Source organism: Cryptomeria japonica, chromosome 3 (assembly GCF_030272615.1).
Source record: "Cryptomeria japonica chromosome 3, Sugi_1.0, whole genome shotgun sequence".
NCBI classification, from domain to species: Eukaryota; Viridiplantae; Streptophyta; class Pinopsida; order Cupressales; family Cupressaceae; genus Cryptomeria; species Cryptomeria japonica.
The window spans coordinates 274,098,510-274,122,422 of record NC_081407.1 but is presented as its reverse complement, the minus strand read 5'-3'; the positions used below and the strand labels follow the sequence as shown (position 1 = coordinate 274,122,422).

Below are 23,913 nucleotides of genomic sequence, written 5' to 3'. Positions count from 1 at the left end.
CCTTGATCGCACCCCTTTGCATATGTTATCAACCGTTGTTTTAATTATTTACCAGCCCAATATTAATTGGGGTTCACGTAACATAATGTATGACATGACCGATCAAAACACTCCTTGATCGCACCCCTTTGCATATGTTATCAACCGGTGTTTTAATTATTCACCAGCCTGATATTAATCGGGGTTCACGTAACATAATGTATATTCCAATCGGTATTTAACGATGGTGTTTGGCGTGGCATATTAACCGATAGTAATCGGTGTCTATGTTAACCGACACCGATCACTAACTAAAGGTTGTATACACTGAACGGTGCATACTATGCCACCCGATAGCAACTTGATTATCTTATTTCATTTGTTGGGAACACATCCGATATAGATCGGGATAGATGGTTAACCTGATAACTATCGTTGATCACCAATGTGCCATGCTATAATATGATTATCGATATTGATATAAATGAGGAATGATTATCAAATAAAATAGCTTGAAGTTTTCTTAATAGTTTAATCGATAGGATAAATGATTGAATGAGAGACTTCATTTATCTCTCATTCAATCATTTATCTTACCGTAGCTACCATGCATTAACATTCCCTCTTAGCTAGGTAAGATAAATGAGAGCAGTGTATCAAGCATCACAATTTAAACGATAGTTAGCATTCTTTACACAATCTAACTTTCTAAGAAATCATATCACCACCTAATCACATGATATAAAGTATCACCTAAACACGTGATACAAAAGTCCATCACATCAATCTTGCGATGACAAGATATCACCTTAGCACGTGATATCAGTATTGCCTAAGCACACAATACTTAAGGATAATCATATGAGAAAATATTCCATTCTCATCTTTATCCAAGTTGTGGTAGGTGCACTAACATTTCATATAAATGTGTTACCACAACACAATCATGGCTTATCCATGACACACCAGAGATCCAACATGATAACTGGTTTGGACATTATAAGATTGTCACCTTACAATGTCCCCATACAATTGCTCATTATCTTGAGAGATCGCCACCTCTTAGATATGAACCCAGGGGATAAGATCCAACAATGTCCTATCATGACAAAGGAGTTTACACATTAAACATCTTATTGATATGTAAATACAAATTACAAAGCAAATTACCTTTCAATCATCCCTAAACCTTTTTTGAAGTGATCAACCTTCACTCTTGAAAGAGGTTTGGTCAGAATATCTGCTGTTTGACCTCCTGTACACACATATTCTAATTGAATCACATTTCTGTTTACCATATCTCGTACGTAGTGGTATGGGATCTCAATATGCTTGGATCTGTCATGGAACACTGGATTAACTGAAAGTTTTATGCAGCTCTGATTGTCACAATGTATAATAGTCGGTTTCATGGGATCTCCAAAGAGCCCCACAAGCAAATTCCTAAGCCATACTGCCTCTTGAGCAGCCATAGAAGCTGCAATGTATTCTGCCTCGGTGGAGCTTTGAGGTACAGAGGACTGGTTCCTGCTGATCCAAGCTATCATGGCTGAACCTAGACTGAAGCAACACCCTGAAGTGCTTTTTCTGTCAGTTACACTTCCAGCCTAATCTGAATTTGTAAATCCATGTAGGTCTATATCAACTTTCTCATATTTGAGACCAAGGTTTAGGGTACCTTGTAGGTATCTCATGATGTGCTTTACTGCAACCAGGTGTATCTCCTTAGGTTCACACATGAACTGACTTAAGGCATTAACTTCATAACAGATATCTGGCCTTGTATTCACTAGGTACATCAGGGACCCAATCATCTGTCTGTATTGTGTAGAGTCAGTGGGTTGTGACTCTGCTGCTGCTTCCTTAAGTTTATGTAAATTGGTTTCCATAGGAGAAGTCATGGGCCTACAGTTCAGCATTCCGAATCTCTTCAAAATATCCAAGGTATACTTTCCTTGATTTAGTATAATGTTGTCAGAATTTTGCCATACTTCCAATCCTAGGAAGTAATGAAGGAGTCCTAAGTCCTTCATATCAAATTCTTTGGATAGATCTTTCTTGCATTGATCTATAAGATGATCATTTCCTGTGATTAATAAGTCATCAACATATAAAATTAACATTAGCATATCACCTTTATTTCTTTTGTAATAGAGATTAGGATTTGCATCATTTTTAGAGAAGCCTAGTCTTGAGAGATAGGTGTCAAATCTTTCATACCAGGCCCTGGGAGCTTGTTTAAGCCCATAGAGAGCTTTCTTGAGTCTACACACATGAGACTCTGCATTATAAACTTCAAACCCTTCAGGTTGCTCTAGGTAAACTTCTTCTGAGATCTCACCATTTAGAAATGCTGTCTTAACATCCATCTGGTGTACCTTCCACCCCTTTGCTGCTGCAATGGCTAATACAACTCTTACCAATGTATACCTGGCAACAAGAGCAAAAGTTTCTTCATAATCTATTCATTCCCTTTTTGAGAACCCTCTAGCTCCAAATCTGGTCTTGTGTTTTTCAATACTACCATCTGCAACATGTTTGATCTTGAACAACCATTTAGATGAAACAACTGATTTTTTAGTTGGCCTAGGAACAATCTCCCAAACATCATTTTTCATAATGCATTGATACTCTTCAGACATGGCATCTTTCCATACTTGATATTCAAGTGCATCTGATACATTGTTTGGTTCGGTTTTAGAGAGATCATTCATAAGGGCAACATAGCTAGTGAATTTATTAGGCCTTTTGCCTTCCCTGAAGGTTCTTGAAGGAGCAACAAACTTTTGAGCTTCTGCTACAGTCTTGGTGGCCCGTAGTGGTCTTTTCTTGAGGTTTTCTCTAGGTGGACTTTGAGTTTCACTTATAGTTTCCTCAGGATTCTCCCTCTGAAGCTCAGGCATAGGATCTCTATCTCTGCTAGGGGTGGGGATATAGACTTCAGGGTCTAGAGAGCTTTGGGCTCTTTTGAAAGCCAAGTCTTCTTCAAAGATCACATCCCTGCTTAGTTCAATATTCTTTTGACCAGGTATATAGATCCTGTAAGCTTTGGAGGTTTCACTATATCCTACAAAGATTCCCCTTTTTCCAGAAGGCTCTAATTTTAATCTTTTCTCCTTAGGTACATGAATATAGACAGGGCATCCAAATATCCTAAGGTGGCTAATATCAGGTTTTGATTTAGTAAAGACCTCCTCAGGGGTCTTATCTTCAAGATGAAAGTGAGGACATTTGTTTTGAATATATACAGCAGTGCTAGTTGCTTCTGCCCAAATATTGATATTTAGATTCTGATCAAGAATCATAGCTTTGGCAGCTTCAACGATTGTCCTATTTTTCCTTTCAGCTATCCCATTTTGTTGAGGGTTATAAGATATTGTTAGCTCCCTCTTAATCCCTGAATTTTCACAGAACTCTTTAAATAATTCTGATGTGTGTTCCCCCCCATTATTAGTTCTTAGGGTTTTAATTTTATTTCCTGTGTAGTTTTCTATTAGTGATTTGAATTCTTTAAACCTATTAAGGATCTCTTATGATTCTTTGCATTTCAGAAAGTAGATCCAGGTTTTCCTAGAGTAGTCATTAACAAATATTACATAATACAAAAATCCCTCCTATGAAGGTACAGACATAGGTCCACATATGTCAGAATGAACTAACTCTAAAATTTTACTTGTTTTCCTAGTACTATTCTGAAAAACACCCTTAGTATTTTTACCTAGGGCACATCCCGTGCATGCCCTTGAATGATATTGCTTTAACTTAGGGAGACCTGTGACAAGGTCTCCCATTGATGATAAAGCTCTAAAATTTAGGTGGCCTAGTCTTTTATGCTAGATTTCATTTGCATCCGTAGTTTCATGAATTAGGGTTAAGTTGGGCTCTGTGCATAGCTCATACAAGTAGCCTTGTCTTTGACCAATTGTTTTAGCTTTCTTGATGGATGTGTTCTTTGGCCAAGCCAATACTTTGTTGTCCATAAAGGTTACTTTGTATCCATTGTCCTCCAGTGCTGATATTGAGACTAGATTTCTCTTGATGCCTGGAACATATAGTACTCCTCTAAGTTGTAATGATACACCCGACTTTAGTTTGATGGTGCAGGTTCCAACTCCTTTGACTGGATGTGTAGAGTCATCTCCGATAGTTACTTCCTCATCATTCTCCTCTTTCATGGAGTCCAATACTTCTCTGATTCCTGTAATGTGTCTGGATGAGCCACTGTCAATCACCCAGGAGTTCACATTGTTTGATGCTTGGTTTGTGAGTGCTGAATAGAGCACATACTTCTCGGAGTCCTCTTCCCTTTTAGATTTTCCTGTTTTGGCAAATGTGGCTTGCTTAGCCCTTTCTGGACATTTGGCAACATAGTGCCCAAACTTGTCACATTTGTAACACTAAATTTGAGAAAGGTCCTTCTTGAAGGTGTTCTTGCCGTGACGGCTTTTTCTCTTCCTGAATTGCTTCTGCTTGCTTTTCTTGTTTGAGTTCGTATTTAGAACTTGAAGATCTTCATCAATATTCTTCTGTTTGATTTCTTTCTTATTTTGCCTTGATTCCTCTTGGAGACAGCCAGCCTTTAGCTTATCGAATTTTGGGAATTCATCCCTTGCATTGATGCCTTGGACAAATGTTTCGCATATGCTAGGCAACCCATCTAGAGCAATGAGGGTTAATTCTTTGTCTTGGATCTCATATCCAAGGGTTGCCAGTTCATCCCTTAGGGCAGATATTCGCATGAAGTAGGCATTGATTGATTCTCCTTTTATCATGGCTATATGATTTATTTCTCTTTTTAAAGCCAAGGTTCTACTGGCATTGGATATCTCAAAAGCGTCTTCAAGTGCTTTGAACATGTTGAAGGCTGTTTCATGTTTCCTTATGATGGGCATGATGTTGTTTCTTACCCCATCAACTATGATTTTAATAGCCTTATCATTAACTTCTCTCCAAATTGCTTTGTCAAGTTCAGTCTCAGGTTTTGCAGTTTCAGTCTTTACAAATGATGCTACTTTATTTTCTTTTAGAATCATTTGAATTCTGAATTTCCATGCAGAGAAGTCATCACCTCCTCCGAGTCTGTCTTCAAATCTGATAGCGCTGGCCATTGAGAGAATTGTGATGTTGAATATATGCTTGATTTGAATTTTACGTAAAATTGAACAACCTCAGGTTCGATTTAACTATAGCTCTGATACCATGTAAATGTTGTTCAATTTACAATTCAATATGCAAGATGTATTCTAACTTTATTCTTTCTATCTATGTATTATCTGTCTCTATTATAATTCTGACTATCTTCTTTTTTTGGCAGGTAATAGGAGTATTTATCGATTTCAATATCCTCTTCACAAATACCAAATTATATATATATATATATATATATATATATATATGAGAGGGAGGATCAAGCAGTGCCTTGACCGGTCATGTCTTATGGACATGACCGATCAAGACACTCCTTGATCGCACCCCTTTGCATATGTTATCAACCGGTGTTTTAATTATTTACCAGCCCAATATTAATCGGGGTTCACGTAACATAATGTATATGCCAATCGGTATTTAACGATGGTGTTTGGCGTGGCATATTAACCGATAGTAATCGGTGTCTATGTTAACCAACACCGATCACTAAGTAAAGGTTGTATACATTAAACGGTGCATGCTATGCCACCCGATAGCAACTCGATAATCTTATTTCATTTGCTGGGAACACATCCGATATAGATCGGGATAGATGGTTAACCTGATAACTATCGTTGATCACCAATGTGCCATGCTATAATATGATTATCGATATTGATATAAATGAGAAATGATTATCAAATAAAATAGCTTGAAGTTTTCTTAATAGTTGAATGAGAGACTTCATTTATCTCTCATTCAATCATTTATCTTACCGTAGCTACCATGCATTAACAGCAAAAGCTGCAAATTGAATTGGATTCAAAGGTAATCATTAACTTATTATCTGATCTTAGGAGGTTCTATTGAAAAAAGTGACAAATAGCAAGAGAGTTGCGGTAGATTCAAAGCTTGAAGGAAAAGTTCTAGGAAAATGCAATAAAGTAGTGGGTTGGGCTAGCCAATTGGGCTCTTGACAACTCCAACGTTACTTGTTATGGTCTGCACCCCTAGTGGTGGTCGACCAAGCTTCAAGAAGATCTGAGAAAGATTCTGGATTTTGATGTGTCCCAATGAACTTTAATATGTATCCCTTTCTCTATATTGCCTAGGCTTGGACTAATAGATTTTAGGCCCCACATAGCCCAATATGTACTCTTCAATTTCTATCTAATATGAGTAGGTTCATTTTAAAGGGGTAAAAAAAAGACTGATCCTTCCTTTTCCATTTCTCAAGTTTTCCTAACGGTTCTCTTCATTAATTCCATCCAGGGTTTCTCCCTCTTTCTTCTTTATATGCCTGTTTTGTACTTTTGGGTAAAAAGTGCCAAAAAATTCCGAACTCTCTTCCTCTCCAATCAGACGAGGGAGCTGCCCCTCTCAAACACTGAGGAAAATCACCTGTATTATTGTGATTTCTTCTGCTGTTGCAAGTATATGCCTCTGTCCATTGGACAAGTCACAAGACACAAATATTGCAGCAGCCAGTTTATTTCTGAAATTTGAAAGCTGATTTAGATTCGAAATATGAAATCTGCAGCATTGGAACTCCTAGTTACAAAAATCTGAACTGAAGCTGAACAAAAACAAACGATTGACCTGCTGCAGAATTCAATATATAGCTTCAGAAAAATCTAAATTTGCTAAAAATTGCAAAAATAAGGAAACTGCTGAGACGTACTTATAGAAAACTAAAATTCTGAAAATTAGTAGAAATTTATAAATCTAACATATGGAATTAACAAAGACCCTGAAACTTAATTTTTTTTTCTTATAGGTTGAAATGTTGGAAAGAGAATTTAACAATAATTTTTATTGGAAATCTGAACTGAAGCTGAACAAATACAAAAACTGATCTGCTGCAGAATTCAATATAGCTATACAACAAACTCTAAAATTGCCAAAAATTGCAAAAATAAGGAAACTGCTGGGAAGTACTAAAAAAATCTAAAATTCTGAAAATTAGTATACATTTTGAAGTCTAAAATATGGAATTAATGAAAATCCTGAAACTTAATTTCTTTTTTCTTGTAGGTTGTAATGTTGGAAAGATAATATAATAATAACTTTTATGGAAATTAGTCCACACAAAAGGTACCGAATTTTTTTGTGAAAAGGTATGCATACCAATCCAGGCCAACTCCAAGAGTAATATGGGCACTGCACCAGGTGAGAATGCTCAGTTCTTTACAAGTCTCTAAAACATAGCCTCAAGCAATATGCCTTCTCAAACAAAGCTCCATATCATACTAAAAGCGTGTCAATGCAAATTCTAAGGGGCCCCACAAATCACTTTTTTAGAAACTGAATCTCGAAACAGAAAATCTTAGGGTGCTCACAAAAGTTATTTGTAGGTTTCTTATAGCCTATTCCCCTTTCTCTATTGGAGTTTCTTTCTTAAAAAGAAATAACTGCCAGAGGATGATGACCACAACAATTAATCAATCTTATAGTCATATCTTCATTGTTAGCCTCATGTTCATAGAGAGCATCACTACGTTTGAATTTTTTGCATCACAGTCATGCATTGAGCTACTTCCATCAATACCCATAACCTCCTTAACAAATTCTTCTGATAAACATTTGTTTGATCTTCTTCACATTCAACATATTAAAAAAAGATGTCTTCTGCAGTTCATTTATCAAAAGTTCTCCATAATCCTTGACTTTGATCTACATGGGCTACACAACACTAATTTTATGTGAAAAAATCTGCCATTACTAGGGCTTTCCTTGAAGGCCAAGAAAGTGTCTGTGATACAACTGTTATGTTCCTAACAGGAATTTGCTTTAATTGCTGTGATAGTCTTAGCTCTTTAGTTCTGAAACTTGGGAGATGATTTAAAAATTTTAGGATATGAAAGGTTGCAGCTCTAAAACTCTTTTTCAATGGCTCGAGAGCTTTACAAAAATCCTAAGTGAAGCTGAATAGAACCTGATTTTCTGCAGAATCTATAAATGGCGACAACAACATCTGAAACTGCTAATGTCTGGAATTTAATAAAAATATTATTAAATTATTGGAAATATAAAACTGCAAAGAACTAAAATATAGAACTAGTTGAGATCCTGGAAGTTAATTTTTCTAATGTTAATCAAAAAAAAAAAAAAAAGAGAACATAATAATAGGATGTATGGAAAATAGTAACAATTTCTTTTTTTTGAAACGGTGGGTATTACAATACATGCCAAAACCAAGAGCATTATGGGTGGTGCAGTCAACCAGAATACTTGGTATTTCAGACTAGTAAAGAGACAAATTCAAACCATAACCTCCTGTAACATGCCCTTCTCTAACATTCACCACCTATTCACAGTCATTTTTTGTCTCATTTATCTTTGCATTTGGGATAATCACATCTTAGAAATGGTATGCACTCAACCAAATCACAAGGGCACACAAATCACTTTCTATGCATTTAATAAAACAGATAATCTTAATGGGACAGCAGGCCTAAGGTAGATTAGATTGTCTGTTTGTGAAAACAGTGGGAAGGGCCCATGATATCATAGTATTTATTATTTTTTGATATAGGACCAAAAGTAAAATACACATCATTTATGATTTTATGCATACAGCTGTATAAATAGGTAGTGGTACACATGCAATCTTAAAGCATTTGAAGTTCCTAGTGGTACATGATTGCTATTTAGGCTTTACCTGTTTTCTTATGACCTTACACTTTCCCAAGAGATTACTATATTTGAATTTATTTCCAATGTACAAATTTAATGAACACTTCACATGCCCACTTTCACTTATGATTTTCTTTTTGCTAATATATTCTAAAGTTCTTCAAGATCTCTCTGTCATCAAGACATCAACCTTTTTAATTCACGTGAGTGGGTTTTGGCATGCTTACATTAGTTAAACATGCATTACTGCTGCCAATAGGTATATATTATGTAGAATTGATAATATTTATTGTCTAATTTCAATTTCATTTGCATGCACAATGCTACTGTTTTTTTACTTTAGCTTTCAAGACCATGCTTGAAATTATTGTAACTATGGAAAGCGTGGTTCTTTTGGATGTATGCATTGCTTGGTTGCTAAATGACCCCATTTTATACAACATTTCAATTTAGTAGATGTAAAGAGTTAGTGGATTACACAAATTGACATTTTGTACCATACGATATGAGCTTTTTATTTAATAATTTTTAATGATTTGTTTGTAGGTGTGTAAAGATGGCAATTGTCCATGATATTGCTGAAGGTACGGTTCAAAAGCATTTCTGAATCTTTGTGTTTTTGGATTTTTTATGCCTTAAAAAATTTGTTTCTGTTTGAAATATACCAGCTTGTATAACAGGAGATGTAAAGGAGTGCTCGCCAGTATTATCAACAAAAAGCTTATGTAAACTCAGATTTGATTTCTCAGATTTAAACATTCACTCTGAAAACAATGAGCTGCTTCTACAATAATATCCCAAAATATATTTGGCTCACAGGACTTACCAGTTCAATAACCATACCATATTCAAAACACTAAAGCAAGGTAAATGTTTATTTTTCTCAGACCCTTAATTCCAGCATACAGATCAGATTACACAAATTCATATAATAGAGATGCAAACATTAATAACATGCTGTTTCTTCCATGGGATACCACTCCATACCTTGATTGGTTAGGATTGATATCACAGGTCTATACTCAGCCAGTCATCCCAATGACTATGATGTGCTCAGATTTTTATAACTGCTCCTTATGGTGCCTTCTGCAATAGCTGGATCACCTTCAGAAGCCTCCCCTGTATATATATATATATATATATATTGTGAGAAGCTTATTTCTGCTGCTGTCTTGGATGCACAGCAGTGTTGAATTCGCTCTCTGTGAGCCAAAGATTTCGCCAGCAATCTGATCAGAGTTCTCTTGGGTTTACGTCCAAGAGGAAAGCTCCCCTGAAAATGTGTGTGTGTGTGTGTGTCTGTATGTGTATGTATGCGTGTGTGTATGTGTGTATGTATGCATGTGTGTATGTCTGTCTGTCTGTATGTATGTGTGTGTGTGTGTGAGAGAGTGAGTGTGTGTGTGAGTGTATTTATGTATGTATGTACATATACATAGACATAGACATATATATGTATACACATACATACATACATACATATGTGTGTGTGTGTGTGTCTATATATATATGTATGTATGTATATATACATTTATATGTTTATGTATATGTAATACATACATGTACATGTATATGTCTTGGATGCACAGCAGTGGTGAATTCACTCTCTGAGGCAAAGATTTCGCCAGCAATCTAATCAGAGTTCTCTTGAGTTTTTGTCCAAGAGGAAAGGCATTTGTTTTATGCTCTCAAAGATAAGAAACTTTGATTTGTTTCTTTTCACACTCATGCCCTGCAAATAGGAAGGGCCTGATTGAAGAGTGCAGAAATAAACAGCTACTACTGAGTAAGGGTTCGCCCTACCCAGGCCTGCCTACTGCAGTTTTCATTCGAGGAAGCACTGATTTAGCCAACGCGATCTCAACTCCAAATATGCCCTGCTTCTTCAATGCTTGTGAATTTATACGAAACACCTCCTTTATTGACCCAGCGAGGGAAATGGTTTAGCCGCCTTCAAGTTGGCTTAGTTTGACAATTGAAATATTTAGTAATGTTAATATAAGCTGGCCCAAGATACAAACTGCCCAAAATGGGGTAAATCTTTTTTTTTTTTTTGAATAAACGGGTAAAAACTTTATTAATAATCAGAACCAAGAATTACATAAGAAAACCAGAATCTAAAAGCTCTAGAAGAGAAAAACAAGCCCAACCAAAAATCAACCAGCTTCATAACTATCCATATCCTCAACAAAGATCTTATGCAAGTCCTGACAGTAATCCGGGGCAAGATGCTCCCAACCCTCAACTTTCCAATCATCACCATGTTCCGAGGCCCACTTAGCCAAACAATCAGCTGCTCTATTCCATTCACGAGGAATGTGGATGAAAGACACCTTCTCCATCAAAGCACCAATTTGTAAAATATGGTGAACAATCCCAGCCAGGTGCCAATTAATCCCATTCACCCTCTGCTCAATCAACAGGTTAACAATAATCTGCAAATCCGATTCACAGATAACCTTATGCCACCCCAACTCAAAAGCACGCTCCAGGGCATAGAAAATTGCTAATCCCTCCATAAAATTATTAGACTACTTTTATGCACTAAAAAGAAGAAAACCACATCCCTCATACGATCCCTACCAACACCACCAATCCTAGTAGGACCTGGATTACCCCTAGAGGAGCCATCGGTGTTAATCTTGATGGACTCATCCTGATGGGGCAACCACCTTCCCACCCTATGAACCTTCTTCATAGCACGTCTACCTCTCTTGACACAAGATGAGACATGAGGCATCTCTTGCAAACCCAACCTACTTGCAATATCAACCTCTCCTCTATCCAGAGGAAAATTCACCTCACATTTAGCTTCCACCATCTCTCGGATCATTCCAATGATTCTATTCCACACTTGCTGAATTATCAGTCTGACTTCCCTAAAGATCCTCCTATTCCTCTCTAGCCAGATCTGCCAAAGTATGAAAATGGGCCCAATGTGCCAGACAATGTGGAGAAAAGAGGACAAAATAGGAGGCCTGCTCAAACTGCTCCAAAAATCCACCAAAGAATATGCGTGAACACAAGGGTGCTTCCACACCCCCCACCAGTAATGCCAGATCAGCATCGAGAAAGGGCATCTAAAGAATAGATGTGAAGAATCCTCCTCCCCATTACCACACAAAACACAGATGGAAGGCCAATGGAACCCACGCTTGCGAATATTGTCCCAGTTTAGACGTCTATTCAAAGCCAAAGTCGAAGCAAAATAGTTACACTTCGGCCAAGAGAAATTGTTCCAAACATATTTCCACTAGTGCACCTTCCTCCCCTTTAATCTACGAGACAATAGCTCCTGGTACTCGTTGGCAACAGTAAAAACACCCTTAGGATTTTGGAACCAAGCAAGGCTATCCCTATCCTTAAGGGAACTGCAATGTCTACTCACCAAAATGCCTTGCAGCTCAACGCAGTCTTCATCCATACCAACAACTGGCCATTCATTAGGAACCTTCCACCGCACCATCTCCAATTGCCCACATCTATAAAGAGACTTAAAGTCACTCACTCTAGACCACCCTGCCTCCAGGAACCTCTGGCAAAGATTTCCTAAGTTAGGAAATTGATCAATAATGTGGGGTAGCCATCCCAAGAATCGAATCAGAAAAGTACCTTCCCCCCCTCTTACGGATCCCAAAAAGTCCTTTTATTAGTGCAGCCCCTTTCTTGAGAGTACTCCAAATCGTAGAGCCTTTTCCCGCAAGCGGATATCTTGGGATTTCCTCCTTTGGGATCCTCTGCATATACTTGTATGACAAAATCCTAGCCCAACCTCGATCTTGTTCAACACACCACCATCAGTACAATTTTGCTGCCAAAGCCTCCCCAAATAAAGTAGACTGCCTTAAGCCAAGCTCACCTGACTGTTTCGGGCTGCACACCAAGTCCCATTTGACAAGGCTCCATTTATAGGAGGACAGGTTGCCTGCCCATAAGAATTACCTTGTGAAAGAATCCAATCCCTTCACAAACCACTTTGGGGCCACTTGGAGCATACACCTATAAATCGAAAGCCCTGAACCATCGACTGGATTAGTTGAACCCTCTCAGCAAAGGATAACCATCTGTGTTTCGAATGTTCAACCTTCATGCGAAATTTATCCAGAATACCCTACCAAAAGTCCCTGGGAGGATTACCAATAGAGATAGGAATACCTAGGTAAGTCAAGTGAAGAGAACCGACTTGGAATCTCAAGATATGAGCAATCCTCATCTGAATAGTTCCAGGTGTGTTGAAGAAGAGAATGGAAGATTTATCCTCATTGATCAATTGGCCAGAAGCAGCAAGATAAACATCCAAGACTTTACGCAGATTTATAGGTTCTTTGATCCGAGCTAGTTCCATCAGGGCTGTATCATCCACAAACTGCAAATGGGACTGAGGAGGTATGTCATTACCCCAACTCCAACCATGAATAATACCGAGACCCACATTATACTTAATCAACCTCCCCAGACCCTCAGCCAAAAGAATGAATAAGTACGGGGAAAGAGGGTCTCCCTGACGAAGACGCGTAGACGCACCAAACAACCTAGTATGATCTCCATTAATTAGCACAAAGAATGAGGTAGATGAAACACAACTCATTATCCATTGGATCCATTCATAAAACCAAAAGCCCTAACAATCTTCTGGAGAAAGGACCAACGAACTCTATCATAAGCCTTTGCCATAACCAGCTTGATAAACATAGCTTTTTCCTTGGAGGCTGCCATCGAATGAATGGTTTCAGTAGCAATGACCACACCATCCAAGATTTGACGACCCTCCACAAACCCACTCTGCTCCTCAGAAATGACACCCCCAAGCCAATTCTTTAACCTTTCCGCTATCAACTTAGAAATGATCTTATAAATCACATTACAGAGAGAAATAGGACAGAACTGGCCTAACCGGTCAACCCCATCACACTTGGGGATGAGTGCCATAAAAGTCGCATTCAAAGCTCGAAGCATCTGCTTATTCCTCTGGGACTTTTGGACCACCTCCAATAAATCCAATTTGATAATATCCCAGAAATCTTGATAGAACTCAATCGGAAACCCATTCGGTCCAGGAGCTTTCCCCTTCTTCATGTGGAAAACAATTCTCTCAAGTTCTTCCAACAAAATAGGACCCATAAGCTGCTCATTCATCTCTCTAGTTACTATAGAAGGAATACAGGGAAGAACCTGATTCTCCTCTTCAGATTCCCCCTGAGAATCCTCACTAAAAAGGGATCGGAAATATTGCATAAACTCCCTAGAAATCTCCTGCAAGGATAAATACTGCTCACCTCTATCATCAACCAGAACAGGGATGGAATTGCCATGTCTTCTTGCTTTCACCGAATTGAAGAAGAATGCAGTATTCTTATCCCCCACTTGAAGCCAATCAATATGAGCTCTCTGTTTCCAGTAGATTTCCTCCCTAAGCTCCCACTCCTCTAAATTCTTGACTGCCCTGTCTTCCTCTCTAAGCAAGGCTTTTGACAATCAATGCTCTCTTATTTCTTTGGTAATGCCATTCAACTCTAATTGAGCAGCTATCTTAGCATGAAAATATTACCGAAACATTGACGATTCCACCGTTTAAGTTGAAACTTAACAAATTGCAGCTGCTTGGCATAAGTGTACATAGCAGTGCCAAAGGTTGGCCTCCCTCTCCTCCACCACTCTGCAACATGATTCTACAAAGAAGGATCACGTAACCAAATAAGTTGGAATTTGAATGAAGGAATACGAGCGACCCGAGCATAAGAAAACACCGATTTGATGGGCTAGTGGTCCGAACCTCTCCAATCTAAAATCTCAGAGCATATTGACCATCCCGACCAACCTAAAAACTAGAAACCAAAAAGCGATCGAGCCTCTTCGCAATCCAATACTCGCCTACCCTCCTGTTGTTCGAAGTGAACAGACCATTACCAGACTTGATGTGAACAAGATTCAAGGATATATACTATCCTGAAGAAGGAAGGAAGAAGGTTCCGACCGCATAACACCACCCTTCTTCTCACTCACTCAACTCTAAGATGGCATTGAAATCACCCGCCATAATCCACGGATTAAAAGGAAACAACCCACGCATAAAAGAAATATGAAACATCAAATTTTGCTTACCCTGAAGATCCGTGGGGGCATAAATGTTAGTAAACAAGATATATTCCCCAGTCTCAAGACTAGAGGCAACCTTGGATAAAGAAGATCCAGAAGCAACCCACCATATAGGACGAATCCTCAAGGGGTTCCAAAGACAAGCCACCCTTCCAGAGGAGCCAAATGCCCCAATACACTGACATTCACCCCTCCCCCATAGCTTTGACACTAGACCCAACGTACTTTCCACAAATAATTTAGTTTCCTGCAAGAAAAGGACATCAGGAGAATGACTCCTTATCAACTCCCCAACAACTTTTTGTCTAGGGCCACTGTTCAAGCACGTCACATTCCATGATAGCACAATCATTTCGGGGGATTTGAAAAATGAGAATTTAGACTCTTTACTGACCATGACTCAATCAAATTCTCCCCCATCAATTCGATCTTATCCTAGTCCTCCTTTCTGCCAACCTTCGAAATCTTCTCCTTTGCTCCTTTTTTAATGTCTTTTTGAAGAAGACCCAGATGTAAGGAGATTTTATTGCGTTTGACCCCAACAGATTACAATTTATGTGCTGCAAGAGAAACATCCCCACCAGCCAACTTCACTTCAGCACTAGAGATGGGTCCCAACTGAGCCACTACTTGCAGATCCATCTCCATTTGTTGACTTCCAACCACTTGCTGAACCTGGGTAGTATCCCAGTTCACACTATCAGGAACCAACCCTATTGCACTTTGATCCAAAGGAGTCAACCCCAGATTCACTTCCTGCTGGCTAAGATCATCCAAGGTTTCAAATCTGTTGAAGGTATCCTCCTCTTGTCTCTCCTTCAAAGACCTCTTTTGACCCCGGTTCTTGTTCTTTGTCTTAACTAGGACAAAACCATTAGACATGGAAGCTTTTCCTTTATCAGCCCCATCTAGGTTACGAGAAGGCTGTTGAGGTTGATGCACAACCGGTTTAGACCTAGGGCACTTGCGCTGCAAATGACCATCCTCATGACATAGATGACACCTAAATGGTAAAGTCTCATAATCCAGCGGCTGGACCCAAGAATAAGAGCCCGCACACATATCTATAGCATTTGACAAAGGCTTACTAAGATCAATTTCAACACAGATACGAGCGAAAGTTATTACCTTTCTCCTCAAGGTTTGCGTTGAAGATCCAACCGCCTTCCCAAGCAATGAAGCGAGCATCCGCAACACATCCTCCCGATAACATTCCATCGGAAACGAGGTAAACAAACCCACACTGGGACCCTATTCGGGAGCTCCTCCGAAGGGTTAAATCCCGCATGCCAAGGTTTGATGAACAACCCCACCCGGTTATAAAAATACGGGCCTCCTTGAAAGACCCTATTGCGATCCTCCATGCAATTGAATGTAACCATGAAGTAGTTGTTTGGCAACAACATAATCTCTATTTCCCCTTCTGATGCCCAAATCCTCTGAGCCCAATTCTCCAGAAACTGCAGAGAAACCCTCATCCCCAAAAATTTGCAGTAAAGTGAATGCTTTGAAAAATATTCAACATCCTCAGCAACCATCTCAGGTGGAATTACCAGTTTCGGCCTCTCTTTGCATCTCTCAAGGCAGCTGTTAAACTTCGAATTTCGGGATCCATTGGACACACCAGCACCAACAACCCCCGAGTCGGGAGCAAAGAGATTATTATCAAAGGTCTTAACACCATGATTTAGAGAATGCGAACCCAAAGCTGCTCGAAAATCCAAGCTAGGAGAAGCCTCTAAAGCCACTTCTTGCGAACCAACCATCATGCTTGATCGAAAACCCACACCCTAAGTGGATAAGGGAAAGAAAGCGCTCTCCCCGAAAACACCCACCCCACTCACCTCCCAAGCACAAGCCCTCCCTACCACGCCGACACCACCAACCGAAGCAGAAAAACGCAGCAGAATAGAGAAAGCAGAACTAGGGAGCAGTAACCCCCGCCACCCTTGAGCCACCTCCTCTGGCACACGACATCACCAAATCCATGCCCCACCTTGCAACACTGAACAAACCCACCCACCCACCCCCCCACCCGCGCACACGCTGAAAGGCCTGAGCACGAGCTAGGGCAAGGATGCCCTAGGTCGACCCCTGCAAAACCCAGCACTCGCACCCCATCAATTGATAATATTATTTTTCGGGGTAAATCTTTATTTTAATGTATATAATAATTTCATTTATTATTATTTTATTAATTAATTAATTTATATGAAATTATGGTAGCCAACCTTCTTCAAATCGGGGAGTTTACAGCGTTTTTGAATCTCCCATGAAATGCTTTTAGTATTATTAAATCTTGAAATTTCAAATATCTCCTCTTAATAGTTTGTTGATATGGAACACATGTATCTCACCTTTCCATCTTTATCTATGTTTTGCTGAGTTTCTAGGACGAGGGGATGATGGGACGTGTTTCAGGGACGGGGTTTTTTACGCCATTTTTGGGGATCTCTCTCTCTCTCTCTATATATATATATCTATATGGAAATTTCAGATATTTGTATGATAACATTGATAAAGTTGCAAGTGTAATCATATTGACATATACATTATAGTATCAAAGATTCAAAAGTACTTAGTGAAACACAACGAATAAGGTTCAAAAGTGATGAGACTCAAACAAAGTAATAGTACTACTTAATTGCCTTTCATTGAGAAATCTTCTTTTTGATTTTCTATTTTCTGATTTTTTTTTTTGATTTTTCACTTTTTTTTTGGAGTTTTTGATATATGACAGATCTAACATATCTTTGGTTTGGCACTTGAAAGCTCATATTGGTTCTGGCTAGCTTGGATATCTTCACTCATGAAAATGAACGATTTGATGTTTTGCTTGCCTAGTGCCAATTTTGTTGATGGGTGTTTTGTTACCACACCAACCATAAAATAAAGTTTCCAAAGAACACTCTATCCTCTCTTGAGCAAAGACCCCTCATATGCTAAGATTGCGAAGATCATAGAGGCGACTCCAAGGCTCCTATTGTAAACTTGCGACTTTATGTTGGATATGAGCTCCCTTGGCTTGATGTATGTTGGTAACACAAAGGACTTATGTTTTGATCATTCTTTCACTTCTTTGCAGTGGATGGAACTTGATCATCAGATAATGCAATTTTGTGATGCCTCTTTCTTCGAACAAACCCGAAATATATTGAAAGTAAAAAGGGGAAGGGTTAGAGAATCTATTCTACTCCTAAGGACAACGATATCAATGGATAGTGCTCCAATGGACAAATTCCAAATAAACCAAGTTTGCCAAGATCAACTACAACTCCACAAGAACTGGTGCAATCTTCCAAGGATGTTGAAGGATTTTTACATTGAGAAAGTGCAATTGAATACCCAAAATAGTGCAATTTAAATGACTATCCACAATTGAACTTAGCACAAATTTAGTGGTACAGGCTAACTTTATATTGCAACTTATAATCAACAGGATGTAAAAAGTATGAACCATGCAACAAGTTGAAATAAAGCACTTTATCTAATAATTGAGAAATTGGAAGAACACCATGCAATAAGTTGAAATGAACATGAATCCACCATATCTTCAATGAAATCAAATTTTAATTCTCCAAGTCTTACAACAATGTCTTCTCCTTCTCCTACTCTACTTCTACTCTAAGAGCTCTCTACTTCTAATGAGCTAATTATCTAATCAATTACAATTGAGAAGGTAGGGCCTTTTGTAGAGATCCTCCCAATGAACGACCAAGATTGATTTGAAATCAAGGGCCAATATTACAAGATGAAAAACCCTAATTAGGGTTTGACCAAAAATGAACCCTTTGTGGTGCCAAGTAGGGGGTTTGGTAATAAATAAGGCATCATGCCCACTTTGCATTAAATGACCCAACATTCCAAGTAAGGTGCTACTATGCATTAAATGAACCGCCACTACATCAAGCATTTTATAGATTCTTGCCCTAAAACGCCCACTATCCCTCTCCTTGGCGGCAAATGCATTGTATTTGGTCATGATGGTTTGGAAACATGTGATTGGTCGGAGAAGATGATGAGGTGCCACCTCAACATGTTGGATGCCATGTGGATCCGGTAACTCATCACGAAGAATATTCTATTTTTACTGATTGTGATAGAGTATATTCTCAAATTGCATCATCTGGACCAAGGTTTTAACTTTGATCAACTTTTCTGAAATTATCCTTGATCATTTTCTTCTTTCCACGTACTTGGGTTTGGGAATTTACCTTCTTGGATTATCCTTCCCTATTGACAATTTTGTCATTATTGAAATCTTTCACACTTGAACTTTTTGACTTTTGATTCTGGATTTATGGAGGAAATTCTTCCTTCTACATTTGCACTTGAACTTTGATCTTTGAGGTCTTGAACCTTGGAATGCCTTGAACTGGATGTTTGGAGTTTGAATGTCCTCCTCGACGTTTGGGACTGGAATTCTTCTTCCACTTGGATGTCATAAACTGGATCTGCTCATCTTGGACCTCCATGCCTCTTGATGTCTTGATGTTGTCTTTGGATTGGATGGATGAATCCTTGATGTTTATCATTTTTTGACTTGTCAAGAATGCCATGTTTTATCAAAATATTTCCTTAGGAATTTCAATTCTATGTCTCTAGTTACATTTCTGCTATGGGCACATTTGAGATAGGTGGAAGGATTCTCCATGTTTGGGCACTAATTCTTCATGGTGGAGGATTCTTCTTGCTTGGGTGCACACGAAATGACATGGAGGATTCTTCCCAAACTTACTAAAATTTCATCATTTCTTGCCTCTCTGGATACTTGGGTGCATTTGGAAGGGAAAGAAGGAATTTTTTTATACTTGATCAAATTGCATTTATTCCATGAGTTCATACAGTTGGGTGTATATGGGGCTTGGAGAAGGAACTTTTCCTTGGTGAAATTTCATCTTGTCCATGCCTTGAAATTGCTTGGGCGCATTTGGGAGTAACTGAAGGATATCTTTGCCTTGGAGAAAATTTAATGATCTTTTTCATTTCTAAGGAATTCGTGAGCGCATATCGACCCTGGAGAAGGAAAAATTCCTTTCCTTGTGAAGTTTTGCCATTTCACATCTTGTGAATGCTTGGGCATGTTCTTGTCTTGAAGGAGGAATTTTCTAACACTTAATATTCATTTTCCAAGAATTTTGTCCTGCTCGGGAGTCCTAAGGAAGTAATTTTCAATACTTAGCCAATTTTACACGTTTTCCAAGAATTCTGTCTTGAAGGAAGGAATTTTGGTCATGAGGAAAATATCCTTTTCTTGGATTTTGGACCCTAGGAGCTTGGCTGGGCACATTGCGCATTTGGGAGGTCAAGGAGGAATTTCCTCCTATAGGGAAAATCCTACCTGGATTTGCGTCCAAGGAGGGAGGATGGCACATTCTTCGGGTCATGGAGGAATTTCGAGTGTTTGGAAAATTCCTCCACTTCATGAGGATTGTGCCCACTCTTTTGGATCTTGTGCATTTCGAGCTAGGTGAAGGATTTTTTGAACTTTGGAAGATTCCTCTTGTTCTTGGGAATTGCACCCAAGAATAGATTTTCCACGCCTTGTCCTTTTCAAGGAGGATTTCCAGATAGCTACAATTTGATCACTTGCCTGCTCTTCAACTTTTCTGGATTTAGAATTGGATATTTAGGAACATTCAGTTATCAATGCTTTGCCAGTTGCTAGAGATAGACTTTCCAAAAATAAACTAACTAAAAATAGTAAGTTCTTCCAAACACCAAATTAGGGTAAACTGGGACATAGTGACACTCACTAAAAATAGTAAGTTTGTTTAAATGCAAAATTAGTCCCGGGCTGTCGTGAAACGTACTAAAAATAGCAAGTTCTTAGAATTCACTCAAATTTAATTGGCAACTTCCTTGAAGGGTTCTCTTTTCAATGCTTCGCTCATATTTCACAATGCCCTAGGCTACTGACCGCATTTCTAAGTTTGAAGGATGAAAAACTTAAAATAGACGATACTTCCTTCCAGACTTAGCCAAATTTCTCCAAAACACTTGCGGACTTAACCAAAATTTGGTTGTTTCTCCTTCATTTCTTCATATCAATTCTCAGAGTTATCTTGACATTTAGCTAAATATCCATCATGCCATTCCTCTGCATGTGCATACTTTGTTCTATCACTGCAATCTCTTCCTTGGATGATGATATCATCCACTTAATGATGTCCTCTTCTTAGCATCCAAAGTCTTGCTCCCTGCAATGTACCTGAAAAAGACAAGGAAACGTTGTGAAGTACAAGTATCAATCCAGTTGATAGGTTAACAAAATGCAAAGTTCAAAGGATAATCAATAAACACAATGCAGTTTGAAAATACTTTGAAAATCCTAATTCTTAATTTGATGACAATATTAAGACTGCATCCTGTCTAGGTTGTAAATTCCTTAAAAATTCATTCCCTACATAGTAATTTCATTACTTTCAAAGATAAAAATCCAGACCAACAAGACCTTACAACTCATTCCTTAGGGTTGGGAGACGACATAGATTGCGAAAGACTTGGTTTATTCAACAAAAAGAGGGGTTCCCCATTTGCAATGGGGTGGTGTTTGAAAACATCACAATAATACCCTAGAGTTAGTCCTATTAAGGAGAATAGAGAACTAGATTTGGACATAAGATATCCTAATTAACAGTGTGGTAAGAACATGTATAACACATTAGATTGATACCCAAAAGTACTTGCATTAATCATATTCCTTTAGTATATCATATACACCCTCTTATACATCCTTATACATTCATATCATATATCTCCCTTCTGTATACTCATCTTTCCTTATACATTCATATCTTATATCTCGCTTTTGTATATTCTATTTTTCCTCATACATTCATATCATATATCTCCCTTATATATATTCTATCTTTCCTCATTCCTCTATCATATGGCACTATATCCACCTTTCTTCTGTGGTGATCATATTTTAAATTATATTTGTATCTATAAAATGGGTGTGACCCATATTTGGTACTGTTGTGTGTAGCTAGGTCGGATCTCTTCTAGGGCCGACCTAGTGCACAAAATGCCAAGTGGCCTGTCGGCCTTGGCATTTGGATGTCTTAGTTGTATGAGTCTAATTTGGGGCAAGCCCTATTTGGGCGAACCACTTGTGTGTAACTTGTGATTAAGTTAAATGTAACTTGCAACTAAGGGAGACTCATATGTAACTTGTAGTATATAGGTTTGACCCTATCCTTGGCGCCAAAAGTATATGGCCGACTTGAGGTCTATTAGGAGGTATTTATTCATATATATGCAAGGTCATGATTGCATCAATAGATATGAATTCAATAACATGAAGGACATATAGTGTGCTCGGGGGTGACGATAAGAGATTATTGTCTATGGTTGGGAAGGCAATAGATCTGATGTTTGCCTGTGGTTAACGAGCACTACCATACAATCAACATGGTATCAGAGTGGATTCCTTCTATAGAGCCTAACCGCCTAAATGTAGATCCTGTGTTCTTCAAAGGGAGCTTGTTTTCAGCTTCAGAGGTAGCCTGACGTTTCAGCTTCAAAGGGAGCTTGTTTTTCAGTTTCAGAGGGAGCCTGACATTTTAATGCATTTTTCTCTTTGATGGAGAAATTTGAGGTGAAAGCCCTTGTTAATGAGTTCTTCTTTGTGAGGGAGAAGTTCGAGGTGAAAGCCCTTGTTAATGAGTTCTTCTCTGTGAGGGAGTAGTTCGAGGTGCAATCCCTTGTTAATGAGTTCTTCTCTGTGAGGGAGAAGTTCGAGGTGCAATCCCTTGTTATGCATTCTTCTTTGTGAGAGAAGTTTGAGGTATCAGCCCTTGTTATGCATTCTTCTATGTGAGAGAAGTTTGAGGTATCAACCCTTGTTGTGCATTCTTCTCTGTGAGAGAAGTTTGAGGTTCCAGCTCTTGTTCCACCCTCTGCGAGTAGGCATGTTGGTAATGCATCCTTCTCTGGGAGAAGGTTGAGGTGAAAGCCCTCTTCCACTTTCTGCGAGTAGGCATGGTGAGCCCATCCTCTGCGAGTAGGTATGGTGGGTATCATGGAAGAAATTCCATGATGTGCTTGTTCACCCTCTGGGAGTAGCTATGGTGAACGTATTATTCATGGGAGTAGCCATGGTGGTAGTCACTATGTGACTTGGTTATTCAGAAGGAATCCTCCCTAGCTAAGAGGTAGTGTTGTTGTGTAGCTAGGTCGGATCCCTTCTAGGGCCGACCTAGTGGACAAAATGCCAAGTGGCCTGTCGGCCTTGGCATTTGGATGTCTTAGTTGTATGAGTCTAATTTGGGGCAGGCCCTATTTGGGCGAACTACTTGTGTGTAACTTGTGATTAAGTTAAATGTAACTTGCAACTAAGGGAGACTCATACGTAACCTGTAATATATAGGTCTGATCCTATCCTTGGCGCCAAAAGTATATGGCCGACTTGAGGTCTATTAGGAGGTATTGATTCATATATATGCAAGGTCATGATTGCATCAATAGATATGAATTCAATAACATGAAGGACATATAGTGCTCGGGGGTGACGATAAGAGCTTATCGTCTATGGTTGGGAAGGCAACAGATCTGATGTTTGCCTGTGGTTAACGAGCACTACCATACAATCAATAGGTACCCGTAGTCTACATGCTATGTTTCTATCCATGAGCTCCGCAAGTTTGATGCAGTAAGATGTGGCATGTTTTTTAGATTTCCATTTGCTAGTTCTGTCCCTGTCAACAATGTTTCCGAGATTAGTTTGGGCAGTGTGATTAGTGATAGGGAAGAATTCTTGCTTGCAGGTTTACAAAAACATAGCTGAAATTGTGCGATCTCCATTCATGGATCACTGAAAACTAGAAAGATGGCATAGAGGAAAAGGTTTGCATTTACCCCTATGCCAGGGGGTTCTTCATCGTCAAATTTGGGGTTCTACATTCTTGAATTTGATTCCCTTGAGGACAAGGAAAAGGTGTTAGAAAACGGTCCGTGGTCTTTTAACGAGGATTTCTTATGCTTTAAACTTTGGTTCCCATCTTTTGATTCTATAAGAAACCACATAAAACATAGAGAGCAAACATCAAGATGCGAACACCGAATTTCACA

At 38.8% G+C, this 23,913-nt stretch overlaps 1 protein-coding gene across 4 annotated transcripts in view; it reads left to right on the top strand.

Moving 5' to 3' along the window:
• The window catches only part of LOC131063902 (uncharacterized), a 210,947-nt gene that overhangs the window by 70,116 nt on the left and 116,918 nt on the right, over window positions 1-23,913 (top strand). For all 4 annotated transcript variants that reach the window (XM_057997854.2, XM_057997855.2, XM_059218225.1 and 1 more), the window contains exon 3: window positions 9,289-9,326. In XM_057997854.2, the coding sequence (XP_057853837.2) occupies window positions 9,289-9,326 (38 nt within the window). The remainder of the gene's footprint in view (window positions 1-9,288; window positions 9,327-23,913) is intronic.